Raw genomic sequence first — 13,659 nt, forward strand, 5'->3', positions numbered from 1 at the left:
TTATATTATTTATTAATCTTGTTATTTCTAATTTGTAGACGCTAAAGCAAATCCCCTTCAATATGCACCAATTTTTGAAGAAGAGGATGTAGAAGCTATAGAAAAAGAATGATAATGGGTATGTTTAGTTTTGATTTATTTAAAATTAAGTTTTTGCTTACTACATCATTTATGCTTATATTACTTTTTTTATAAACTTGTGTTAGGGAACTAAGGATGGATTTTATGATGTTGTAATGTTGAGCATGAAGAATTGAAGACTTCATCATTTATGTAATTTTATGTTTGTTAATGTAATTTAAGGGAACTAAGGATTATTTTGTTTATTGTAATTGTAGGACTAATTTTTCTTATTAGGTTGTTTTTGAAAGACATATATTCTTTGTTAGGTTGTAATTAAAGACTAATCTATATTAATTTTTTCGTGCTTTCATTAATGTAGTATCGATAAGAATAAATCTTGATAATAATCTGAACTCCGCCGGAGGTTCGAGAGCCCGAGTCGGAGCAATGTAGGAATATGCATAATCCGACTCCGAGTGGAGGTGGACTGAAAAAAATAGTTCGAGATTTATCCGGAGCAAAGTCGGAGGGTGGATAGTCTGAGCCGAGTCCGACCCATTGCCATCCCTATACTCATCACTTATCCGCTATCCATGACGAGTATGAAATTTCAAACCATATGCGCTACAAGTGTTCAAAATCGGATACTAGATCGATTCGAAAATACGGTTTTTCAGATAGCGAAAATCATGATCTTGTTCCTGTTTAAAAAACTAAATATCCGAAATTCGGATATCCGACTTAATACAAATTGGATTATGAATATACGATTTTGAATTTTATAATTTTTTGGCTTTTTAGTAAATAAATTATGTTTTTTTACACATAAATACTTAAGTTCACTTAGCTTTCTTTTTTAAATCAAGCTTTCTTCGTTTCCGGCTGCCACCTCTCCACGAAGGCCGATTTCAAAGCACAGTCGATGTGCTGGTGCATAACGACGGTAGCCGGCCGAGGGGAGTAGCAGGTAGAACATCGTAAAGCGCATCGGTCATATCCGCAGTCCGATGATCGCCTCCAACGGCTTCTTTCTACTACGGCATTCCAGAACCGGAGGTGTACGCTCAGAGCCGTCAAAAATAACTTTAGCTATGTGCCCGCCATAGCTGGATATCAAGCGCGTATATGTGGGCCCCCCGGGCTGGGGCGATGTGACCAACCAGTCCGTTCCAGCGGACTGTGAGCGCCTACTCTTTCGTGGCGGCTCATTATCAACGAGACTATGTCCGGCACGCTCAGATGCGCCTGAAGAACTAGGGCCGGCAAGTGCGAATCTTCCGTCGGGCCCCCGGACAATAGTCCAGTTCGCTAGGCGAAGATCAGGACCTTGGAACTGAACATCATCAGCATCATTATCATCATCACTAGAAACCCCCCAACTATTTTGGAGGCTGCTAGCCTGGTCATCAAAACGAGTACGCACTTGGTTCAGCGTACTCGACCATTGGGCCTCACTGTGTCTGGCAGCCTCTTCCTGCCTAGCCCTCCTAGTAGAACCCGTATCCCTCCTCTCATGAGGGTCCCCTCTGAGCAGGGTAGGCCTAGATATATTCCCGCTCAGCAAGTTTCTAAAAAAACCCTTTCCTTTCCCGTAAGTACCAGCTATTTACTACAATTTTTGATAATTTAATTAACTATTATTAATAAATAAACATAATCAAACGTTACGTGGTGCCATTTCAGTCAGACAATTACAGATCGATCCAAAAATACGGTTATTCGGATAGCGAAAATCATGATCTTGTTCCTGTTTTAAAAACCAAATATCCGAAATTCGGATATCCGACTTAATACAGATCGGATTATGAATATACGATTTTGAATTTTATAATTTTTTGGCTTTTTGGTAAATAAATTATGTTTTTTTACACATAAATACTTAAGTTCACTTCGCTTTCTTTTTTAAATCAAGCTTATTTGTAAATTTTGAATACAAATCATATTGGGAATATAGTTGAATTTTCAAAAGTCTAAATTAATTAACAAAAAAATAATTAATTAAAAAATTGATTATGCAACTTAGTTACAGTTGACAATTGTGAAGTACATATTAGTAAATTCAGCAATCTAACAAAAATTTTTATTAAAAAATATGTATATATTTATAAATAATAAATAAAAAATGAAAAAAATTAGAAAACCGAATATGAAGATATTCTGTTTTGCCAATACTCTAATCTGGATCAAACTTAAAAACCGTATATTCGGTCCTAATTATCCGAATCTTAAAAACGGATATTGGATATTCTTGATCAGATAATTCAGATCGAATATTTTTCAACGCCTCTAATAAGCACCCACAACCCACCAAAGTCATACTCATATCTACCCCAATTAAAATAAATGTGATCCGAAACCCGTATAATTTTACTCTAATGACCACCATACAGAAACAATAATATTAATTAGTTGGGGTTTAATATATTTATATAAAGTTATGAGGATTGACAAACACAAAAAACAACCCAAAACTTCATTTATCTTGATAGTCTTGATCTTTCAAACAACTACTTGTCAATTGATACAGATGATTGTAGGGCTAACTCCTCATTGTTGAAATACGTTTTGCTTCTTGCAATTTGAGCCGTGTGCCTGAATTTATAAGGCATCAAATAGATTTTAAGTGCCCTTGATCTTCGAAGAATCACATACTAGGAGGGATTCCTAGGTGGATATGCAACGCAACTGACCTTGAGCTTCTTAGTCTACAGTACAACCATTTCAGTCAGACAATTACAGATTGTCTCTTCTCTATGACTCGACTTGAGGTTCTGAATTTGAGAGGAAACAGATTAAGTGGTGCCATTCCTGATAAATTAAGAAATGTTTGGTTAGAAACTCTAGATTTGAATGAAAATTTTCTGCAACGAAAAATTCCAGTATCACTTGCCAATTTTACATCATTGGAGGTATTAGATCTCGGACATAATCAATTCTACGACACCTTTCCGTGCCACTTAGAAAGCATGCTGAGATTGCATGTTCTCGTCCTCAGATCGAATAAGTTCAAGGGGACCATACTCTGCCCAGAGAATCATTCAGTTTGGCCACAACTTCATATTTTGGACCTTGCTTCTAATCACTTCAGCGGCAGGCTCAGTGATCCAACATTTCTCAAGTTTAAATCAATGATCATTCAATCAATAGACCAAGGGCCAAGCCTTGACCAGTTGCTTTATTACTCCCCGAATACTGATGATTACTATGAAGATGCAGAGGAGCTCACTTTCAAAGGTTATACTTATTTCTCGGATAATGCTTTCCATGGTGAGCTACCAAAATAGTTGGGAAATCTAAATGCTCTTATCGTACTCAACTTTTCTCACAACTCCCTCTCAGGCAATATTCCATCATCATTTGGGAATTTGAGTCTAATAGAATCACTTGATCTCTCTTGTAACTATCTCAGTGGCAAGATACCTCCACTATTTGCAAACTTGAACTTCCTCGAGTACTTAAACTTATCTTATAATAAGCTCTTGGGAAAGATCCCAACAGGAACTCAACTTCAGTCATTCAATTCATCATCATTTGAAGGCAACCAAGGACTGTACGGTCCACCATTGACACCCGTTCATGGAAGACAAACTGATCCATCGATTCCTTCACAAGAATCAGATTGGAGTTCAAAGAGCTGGTTAGAATGGATGATCAGGGGTGCTGGAGTTGGGTTTCGAATGGGAATCAGCATAGTCATATTACCTCTACTCTACAAAAAACTCGGAAAGGATGCTCCTTGCAGTCGTAGACAAAGCTTACAAAGAACAAGCTAATTCCGAAATCTCAACAAGGAAGCATCTGATGCAAAAAAAAGAAGGAAAATTCTCCTCATATAGCTCGAGCACTTGAAAATACACATCGAGAGATGAAAGTTCTAATGGTTTAAGCCTATCTGAATAGTATTGGCTACTACATACACAGTGCAATGAGAAAAAGAAGACCAAATCAATTTACAATATTCTGCAAAAGGCCAACCCAAAATTAAAAAGGAAACACCCTTCTTCCTAGGACTTACTACTTTTATATTGACAGAAGTTATTTCCCTACAAAGATGGACTCCACTTTTATACAAGGAAGCCACGTAACTATACAAGCGGCTTAGGAACCCGACTCACCATCCTTCTTCAATAATTCCTGCAATATAGTGTGATGTGTATCAAGATATTTACCATATTCTAATAGGAAAAAATAGCTTTTGACATAGAAAAATTTAAAAAAAATCAATTTGTGGAAACTTCTTGATCCAGATGAAATATAATATTATAAGTGGTTTTAACTAAAGAGTGTTAACATATAAAGAGATCTGTCACCTAGGCACCACCAATGATGAGTTAAAAAAAAGAGATTAATAAATTTGGTCTTTCAAAAAAAAAAAATGATCGAGTCGAAATGAAAAACATATGAGGCTTACATAAGTAGTAATAGCAAGTTTGTGGTAAAATTTGAATGTACCTTAGTAATTCATCATTGACAATAGATAGAAGATTATCTTGTAAGATAATTGTACCCCAATTGATGGGCCATATGTAAACCTGTCAAAATTATCCGACACAATTCCCGAAACCTAACTGAAAATCCAGTGGGTTATAATCTTAAAATTTTAAACTAACTAGACCCGGAAAACCGAAAAAATTGGGTCAAACCTGAAGGAAACCCAAGCATGATCGTTTTGACCCGTTTTTCTTGTTTCAAATTATTTCAATTCCACGTCATCGAGATTCACTATATTTCCTGTCAGTTTTTATATTTGAGTTTTTATTTCTACATTAAAGTATTTTTTTTATGGTTACATTACATTAAAGTCTTAGAAGTAGTATATTGGTCCTTATAAAAACATTATAAAAACAAAAGAAATTATTTTTTTATACCTTTTTAATAAGAAATTAGTAATATTTTTTTATGAAAAAACTCAAGACCCAAACCGACCAAAACCAGAACGACCTGACCTATAGTTGACCCGGCTTGAAAATGACTCGACCAGAAATGACCTTACCCGAAACCCGACACCCGCGACAGAGCAATTGCGGTCTAACTATATGGCCTAAAACACATTAAGTCGGGGTTAATTTGTTGTGTACATATTATTTATTTTTCAATTAATGTATTGAGTTGAAAATTTTCCTAACATAACTATAGAGTTTATATTTCATGACATACAAGACCTAACATAGCAAAAACCATATCAAGTTTTCAAGAGAAGCAAAATACAATTTAGCCAATGTAGCTGTCCATGATACTAACCTCTTTGGTCGCAGCAACTGACAGTTGCTTCCTTTCTTTCTTCTCCCGTTGACACTCTCCACACCAGGTAGAAAAGTCCTTCTGATATTTCTTAAGCTCTCGGAAGACAGAACTGCATAATCAATCATTGATGAATTCTAGTGAATACATCATTCTTTTTCTTGCCATAAACAACATTAGCTTATTTCGGAACATAGATTGCTTTTGCTCATAATATTTTCAGTTCATTTAGTGGCAATGGGGTAATGGAATGTTGTTGTATGTAAGTCTCATTCAGATCAAAGTAGCTTGCCTGGGTGTGTGCTTGCAAGGGGGGGAACAAAAGGGGGTGGCTGGGTTAGAATTATGTGATGGTAATAATGGAATTTCAGGGATGAAAGTTGCGAAGGTTACATTTGGTTATTGGTAAAGTTTCAGGATGAAGTTAAGTTGAAATAGTTTAATTTTGGTTGCAACTTTTGAGAACCAAAGGAGAATAATAACTAAGCTGGGTTGGAATTATGTGATGGGACTGGGAGGACAGTTGAGGAGGTTATGTATTGGTTAGGTTTCAAGATGTAGGGTGGAATAAATTTTTTTAATAGCAAACTTTGAGAACCAAAGGAGAATAATAAGTAATAAGGATATCAATCATCTATCAACAAATATTGGCCTTTTTAGTGTGTGATTTGCTTTCTAAAATCAAGGAATTTTTATAAAAATGTATAAGCAAGAGAGATACCTTCTGCACCATAAGATCAAGTTTGACCTCCTCCCATCTGTAGTAGCTCTAGCACCATGGCGATGGCGACCACGATGAAGAACAGCACGTCCAGGAACATGGGAGTAATCAAGAATTTCCTAAACCAGACACAGGATATGGATAAAAAGAAGTGTCAGGACCACTGACAATCAAAGATACAGAAAAATATAGCACAAGTTTCCACTGTCCAATGCAAACCTTACCATGGGTAAATGCAGAAGAAATGTTAATAGGTGCAAAGGTTATTCCCTTTTTCCATGTATTAAATTTTAATTGCATAAAGACATGACAATACAAGAGTTGCATTAATAAAATTCATCATTTCTATCAACAATGCTACTTAAAGCTTCCATCAATTACTTGAATATGCTCCCCAAGAACAACTTATAAATCAAAAAACATGTAGAGGATATACTACCTAGACTGTACTTTCCCTCATTTTTATCTACTATCCTTCTCCAAGTAGCTTTGCTCAATAAAGCAGTTTAAGAATTTAAACCTTTTCCCTTTCCAAGATCAGAGGTGCTACAACTGCTACAAGAATTCCCCTTCAATATAAAGTATATTACTTCTAAATGAAAATCAAATCTTCCAATTTTACACTTACTTTCCCACTTCTCTACTCATCAATCTCTTTCCCTCTTTTCCAACACTATCTCTTAGGTCTTACCTTCATATTCTCTCTCAGCCAATTCTTAACTTTGTTTGCTACAATTAACCTATTATTCATAGACTCTGTGCCAATCACAGATGTGAAGCCCGTGAAGGTCATCTCAGAGGAAGGGAGTAGAACATGGAAATTATAATGTAAAGTTTAAAGCTGATGCTAAATGAATACAAAATGAAAAGACCCAGGAGAAGAAAGGTCTCTAGATCCGTTGGAATCTTACGGAGAGAAAATTAGTATAACTTGTTGGCTGTGAGCACTCGCTACTTCCACAGAATCAAGTTTTCCAGGCCAAGAGATAAAGCGTGGCAGCATGAAAGGGGAATTGCCAAGCTGATATTAAGTGCAATAAGGATTAGCTATCCAAGAAGTATACAAAACAGAGAAGGCAGAGATTGAGAAGATTGATGGAAAATACATGAAGATCTGCATATATATCTGTAATTACTACAGCAATGCAAATGAAATTCCACATATCATCTGCACTAATAATTGATCCAAAAACCGCATATGTCATCAGCAGAGTCTAAGTAGAAGCATAAAAATGTCCAGTTGACCTCTATTTGGACAAAAAGCATAAAGACTATGGTCTTAGATTAGGCACTAGAAACAATCAAAAGGCTTAAGGACTCAATCCTATAAAATGCATAAATTACTGTGTCGACAGTCACCACAGCTTCTGGTGCATGTATTGTGAAAGGAGAAGTTTCTACTCAAACATAGATAGAAATATGTGTGTGTGAGTGTGTGTGTGTGTGAAACAAAAGAAAAATAAGCTTCGATGTTAGTACCTCAGCCTGTGTTTCTGTATTAACATGCTTCTCACATCTAACCCCACGAAAGAACAATTCTCCCCCAGAAAATTCCTTTCCCAAGCAAACATTCAAAGTTAATTCAGCATCGTCCACATGAAAACCTGTAAATCAAAACAGCTTAAGTTACTACACTACACCTAAACAGAAAATAGAGTTAAAACATTAGGTATAGACATATAGTAACTAGCCAAACTTAACCTCAATACTCCCTCTATCCCAATTTTGTTGAAACCTAATTTATACTGTGATTTTATTGGTATTAGTTGGGTAAATATTGGAAGGTGGATGGATAATTTTGTATAGGGGAGAGAATGAAAAAAAAAAGATAGTCCAAAAGGGTGTCTACATGGGAAAGGAGAGAGAAAGGTAAAAAATTAGTGGATATTTGGCTCCCCTTTTATTTTGACGGTTAGTGTGAGATAACAATATAATTTTGGGTAGAACTTACAGGTGTGGGTGGTCCAGAATTTTAAAGTAGAAAAAGGAAAATTTATCATTTATCGAAATGTGTCAAACAAATTAGGACGCCCCTTATAAATCAGGAAAAGAAACACATCAACTTTCTAGGAAAAGAAGGCACCAACCCACTACCAACCTTCCCCACAACCAAAAAAATACTTGACAAAGAGTATTAGCAAAATAGAAGTACATTAGAAGGATATGAAAAGAATACCAATCCTATTGGATAATTATATATTGAAAATTGTAAAACCCTTACACGAAAGTAGAAGACATCTCAATTAGAGCCACATAAGCAAAATGAAAAAATGTAAAGTCTTACCTAAGTCAACATCCTTATCTATTCCATATTGTACAACAAATCCATGGTGAGAATCTAGAGTAGATCCACCAACTTCAGAAAAGAAAACTGTCAACAAGTCAAGTCACATTAGGGATCCTCATACAAAAATAGGCATATGAAAATCCCTAACATGGTTACAAAAGAGGAAAACAGTGTATCACCTTTTGCAATAGGACGTACAAAATCCCCCATCAACTTATCAAGCATAAATCCCAGGCCAAAATCATCAAGAACAGCACCATATCGGTTCATTGTATTTGGCCGCATGATTTTGCATTTTGTTTCACAAACCCAATTTTCTATATTTTCTACCTAGGCAAGAAAGTTTTATAAGGACGACAAGAAAAACAAAATGGGGTAGAAAGTAACAACTAACATGATGAACAAATGCTACTAAAAAGACCTGCAGGTACCTCATTCAGCAACATATCACAGAACTGAGACTGAAACATGTCAAAGGTGAAAATGCCAGGAGCAGGCTCGGACATTATGTTTCTAAAACTTTCCTCGGTATTCTCATTAATTGCATTAAGAAATGGAGGGACAAAGAAGTTTGAAGCATGCATGCTATACAGCTCTTTGTGAAGTGGCTGCATACAAAAGGCAAGAGTTAATCAAAAGTACATTATTATTATTATTATGGCTGAAGGGCCACCATACAGGTGTCCAATTCCAAGCGAAATACTATCAAAGCAATTTACAACACATAAAAATGAGCAATGAAGTCCATGAATATAGGAACAGATAAGGGTTTGAATGCATAGTTAAAGGGAATACATGGACCCGCATTGATACACCTCATATCAATCAATAAAAAAAAGAGCAACACGTTGTCAGCCGCAACACACAGAATGTATCATACATAAATTAGAATAATCAGTACAATATGCTCTCCACCTGTACCTAAAGTATTAAATGCTACACAGTACAACCAACAACCAATCAGGGGATCTATCCTCACCCAGCTAAATTGTTAATCTTAACTACAAAAGGGCAAGGAAAATAAACAACACAAAATAGACTGTTGATGTTTCAACTCCTTTCAAAACTATACTTATAAAACATGATCACCAACAGAAAAATAAAGCCCAAATGAAAAATCATTTAAGGCGACAGGGAAAAAATAGAAAGGAATCACTCGACACTCACGCGTCGGATCACTCCCAGCAAGTCAAAACATGAAGACATATCAGCATGCCTAAATATCTACCAATGTCATTACATAATAAAGATTCCTTACTATTACAATATACGGACTACAAGGCTCACTTCCCCCCTCATCCTCCTCCGCAGGAAAAAAGGTCAGTAACAAAGAGGTCTCCCAGAAACTACAGGGATGTGACCTGAAATTCAAAATGTCCTGCTTGCAATGATTCAAAAGCATGAAGCCTCCCATATTTTACTTGGTATACCCTTATAATCAAGGATATGACAACTCTACTAGTGTAAATCCTGTATAATAGTCAAGTCATTTGTATACTCACAACTCACATTATTATATCAATTCAATTTTGATGAAGTGGTATCCAACGATTCAAATTATGAACCAATTTCAACTATATAATTTAGGGAGCGAGCAAGCAAATCCTAATTATAGCCAATAGGACTAAAAACATAAACTTCTATAATAGACTCATCGTTCGTATACACTTGAAATCAGCCATTTATATTCCATGTAGAGGCATTCAGGCATATGGAAGATTCAAATGACTTACTAACATGGTATAGGAGTACTATTGTGGATGATCATGGTACAAGCTAGTGTCTCTACTCTCTAAATTCGCTCGCCTAAAATAAAAACAGATAATAGGGAACAAAAAAAATTCCTTCAATCAACTATTATTCACTCATCTTCTCCATCATCAACCACCATCATAATTTTCTGCATTTTTTATAAGCAAAATCTCAAGCCTGATTCATTCACTTGCAATCCAATTCAATTGAGCTAGTGACTTCAAAAATCATTTTACGGAACAATACAATTGATAAGGTCACATCATCAAAATTAATCAAGCATCATCAACAACAACAATGTCACAGCCTTAGTCCAAAAGAGTAGGGTCAGTAGACCTAAATTCACCTGATAGTTAGTCATGATCTTTGTCTTGTACTCCTTATACTTCTGAGTCTGTAAAACATAAAACAAAGAGAGAAATAAAGCATCATTCCAACAAATCAATCTCTAAGAATCAATACATAATGAACTAAATGCTAACGTTTTTAACCTTTTCATAATTCACAAGCGAAACATGTGGATCAACTTGGATTTCCTAAACTATCCATAATGGACGAACTCCAAATCAATACTTATTGATTGACAAATCAATTACAAAATACATAAACAATAATCCGTCAAAGCCAGACAGCATTAACTTCAATATTTACATTATCCACAATCAAACAGTAAAATCACGAAATTTTGATCTGCAACTAGGAACATGATAGAAGAGGAGCCTTGCCACACCGGGCTGCCCTTTAATAGAACGTGATTACCAAACCGCTAAAACCAGACTTTAAAAGCTTTAGCATTTTCACCATTGAATCATAGCACAAAAGATTAATCATGAATTTAACCAACTCACCCTAATCCGCTCGCCTTCAGGAGAATACTTAAGCAAGATATTACGCATAACTTGAACCTTAGAATCGCGAGAAGAAGTCAAAACCGAAGGAGGTAGATAACGTTCAAGACAACTAAAAAGCAAAGGACTAAACTCCGATGAAAGATCTTCATAGCTTTCAGGTTTGTGCTCTGCATTAGGTTGTGTGCTCAAACGAATTGTCGACGCCATTGTTTTAGAAGCTATAACGCCATTTTCGTTTCCATTTCTGGCGGAAATTACCGGCGCTTGTTCTCTTCTTTGATCAAATGTGCCGTCGATTGACATGTTTGATGATGGAGATTTTGAAATTTGGTGTGTTTCCCCTTGATGCAAGTTAGGGTTAGGGTTAGGACTAGGGCTAGGGCTAGGGCAAGGGTTAGGATTAGGGTTTGGGGTTTGGGACATTTTTTCTTTCTTGAAAACGGGGAGTAGAATCTTGCAATATTTAGAACCAATAAATGGTTATGCACTCATGCATAAGTGTTAGAAAATGTTGTTTTGGATGTTGATTTATGATTAATAATCAAATAAAATAGAGGGGATGTTTTAGTTAAGATCTATTACGGTGAGATATTTATTATTAGGTGTGAGCGTGATTTAATGAATTAAAAAAAAGAATCAAAAACATTTTATAGTGATCGGCTGATCGCTTACAATCTTAAAGTGTTAAATTATAAACTTAAAGCGATCATTTATAGTTTTTATAGATATGTAGCTATTCATCTGATTTTGAAAAAAAAATGTCAAAATCTAATTGTCTAACTATTAGCAATAGAGAAACATCATTTTAAATTGATAAAACAACTATTTTTTTTCCATATTGTAGTTAAAATTAGAGCCTTTTCCCATAATATTGTAAATAAAAAAATTAATTCCCACTTTGCTTGAAATGGGAAATTATTTCCCACATTACCGTCCACGTAGGATAGGTGTGAGAAATTTTTTTTCTTTTTTTTAATATAACCGCTACATGAAATGGCGGGTTTGTTTAGGAATTTGAAGTAAACCGCTAGATGAAATGGCGGTTTTGTGAATTTTAATCTTTTTTTGTAGTAGTACAAAACAGCAGCACCGTCGTATGTTGTTCACTTCATCTCATTTTTCCTCCTTGCTTGCTGCCGGAGCTGTCTTTAAAAAAAAATTTTCTTCACTCTCATTTACTTCATATTTACAATTCCTCTCATTCAACTAAACTAATCAATTACATTCCCATCTTCTCCTTGTCTACTTGTTCATTTTCATCTTCATTTAAGGTATGAATATAACCCTAATTTTTTTTCAATTTGCATATTTTTTTTTGTTCATTATTGTTGTCATTTGAAGTTATAAATACATTGATTGTTTATTACATTCTCTTGACTTCATCATTTAAGCTTACATTTTACACATTTGTAATTGAATTTTATGATATGGTTTGTATGCATATAAAGTGTTTGATGAAATGCTTGAATGAAAGTTTATTACTTTGTAGGGTTAGTTTATTGGTTTTAGTATATATTCGTGGTATTTTTAGCTTTATATTTGAAATGAACCTTGTAATAAGTGTTCTAATACCTTAATATCACAAATTTATGTATTCAATTTACACTTCCCTTACTCACAATCAACAATTAAGTGTATGTGAAATCACATGAAAAACATGTTTGTGTTTGCAGAATATGGATCATTTTCCCGTTATAGTGTATTGGGGTGGGGAAGTAAGTTATACTGGATCTGATGTTGGGTATAATGGAGGATTAAATACAGTGATGTTTATCCATCGTCAGAATACTAATTTTGAGGTGTTTCATAGCAAAATCTGTGATGTAATATCATGTTGAGTCTGATAATATTTATGTGATTATTATAACACTTATGTATGTAACAACGATAATGGCGATGTCGGGCCCAGTTGATCCATCAGTGCTTACGCTTCAGGCGACACACATGAGCGTAGCTGCGTGGGAGGGCTCCACTGCCCAATTGGTTACTCATCAGCACTACCAGGCGAGTACGTTACATTAGGAGGTGGATGACAGGGTATTAGAGGTAGTCGAATTAGCTGGTTTCAGATACATTCACAGGTTGTTGGGCGGGGGCTTAGAGCTCGATCGAGCTCTTATCACTGCATTGGTGGAGAGGTGGAGGCCGGAGACTCATACCTTCCACCTCATAGTTGGTGAGGCAACGATCATGTTGCAAGATGTGGCAATTATAATGGGACTGCCCATTGAAGGACAAGCAGTGATAAGTCATGGAGAGAGAAATTGGCCAGTATTAGTTCATGAGCTACTAGGGGTTTGGCCTGAAAACCCTCAAGACCCCACACAGCCGAAGATCATCATTGGATCGTCATTGAAGCTGACTTGGCTCCGAGAGCATTTTAGCGCGCTAGAGGATGACGCGGATGATGTTAGGGTTGATAGACATGCGTGAGCGTACATCTAGTACCTGTTTGGATGCATCTTGTTTCCAGACAAGAGTGGTGACTCGGTGCTGTTGATCTATCTCCCTCTACTGGGAGACTTGGAGCGGGTAGATGAGTACAGTTGGGGAAGTGCTACCCTAGCGTATTTGTATCGTAACTTATGTCGAGCATCTCGTAAGGATGCCAAGGACATTGGTGGCTGCTTAATGTTGTTACAGATATGGTCATGGGAGCATATTCATATAGGGAGGCCCATAATTCGGACGATTCGACCAGATGGGCAACATGATCGGGAAGATGACGCGGAGGATTTTGAACC

The 13,659-nt window shown here is 35.9% G+C and overlaps 1 protein-coding gene across 4 annotated transcripts; it reads right to left on the reverse strand.

Annotated features, from left to right (window-relative positions):
• Positions 1-3,876: 3,876 nt before the first annotated feature.
• LOC130806917 (2-oxoglutarate and iron-dependent oxygenase domain-containing protein CP2-like) lies at positions 3,877-11,414 on the reverse strand. Of its 4 annotated transcripts, none has more exons than XM_057672160.1 (9): positions 10,913-11,414; positions 10,411-10,458; positions 8,744-8,920; positions 8,492-8,642; positions 8,310-8,396; positions 7,505-7,629; positions 6,026-6,144; positions 5,305-5,416; positions 3,877-4,197 (listed from the first exon to the last, which is right to left on the reverse strand). In XM_057672160.1, exons 1-9 carry the CDS (start codon positions 11,336-11,338, stop codon positions 4,162-4,164), a joined length of 1,281 nt encoding a protein of 426 aa, XP_057528143.1. In that variant the 5' UTR covers positions 11,339-11,414; the 3' UTR covers positions 3,877-4,161. The 4 variants fall into 4 exon arrangements, with proteins under 4 accessions (XP_057528143.1, XP_057528144.1, XP_057528142.1 ...); XM_057672158.1 differs by lacking the exon at positions 3,877-4,197 and adding an exon at positions 4,217-4,595; XM_057672161.1 differs by lacking the exon at positions 8,310-8,396 and having other exon boundaries at positions 10,913-11,374.
• Between the last annotated feature and the right edge of the window lie 2,245 nt (positions 11,415-13,659).

This window comes from Amaranthus tricolor, chromosome 2, assembly GCF_026212465.1.
Source record: "Amaranthus tricolor cultivar Red isolate AtriRed21 chromosome 2, ASM2621246v1, whole genome shotgun sequence".
Taxonomy (NCBI): Eukaryota; Viridiplantae; Streptophyta; class Magnoliopsida; order Caryophyllales; family Amaranthaceae; genus Amaranthus; species Amaranthus tricolor.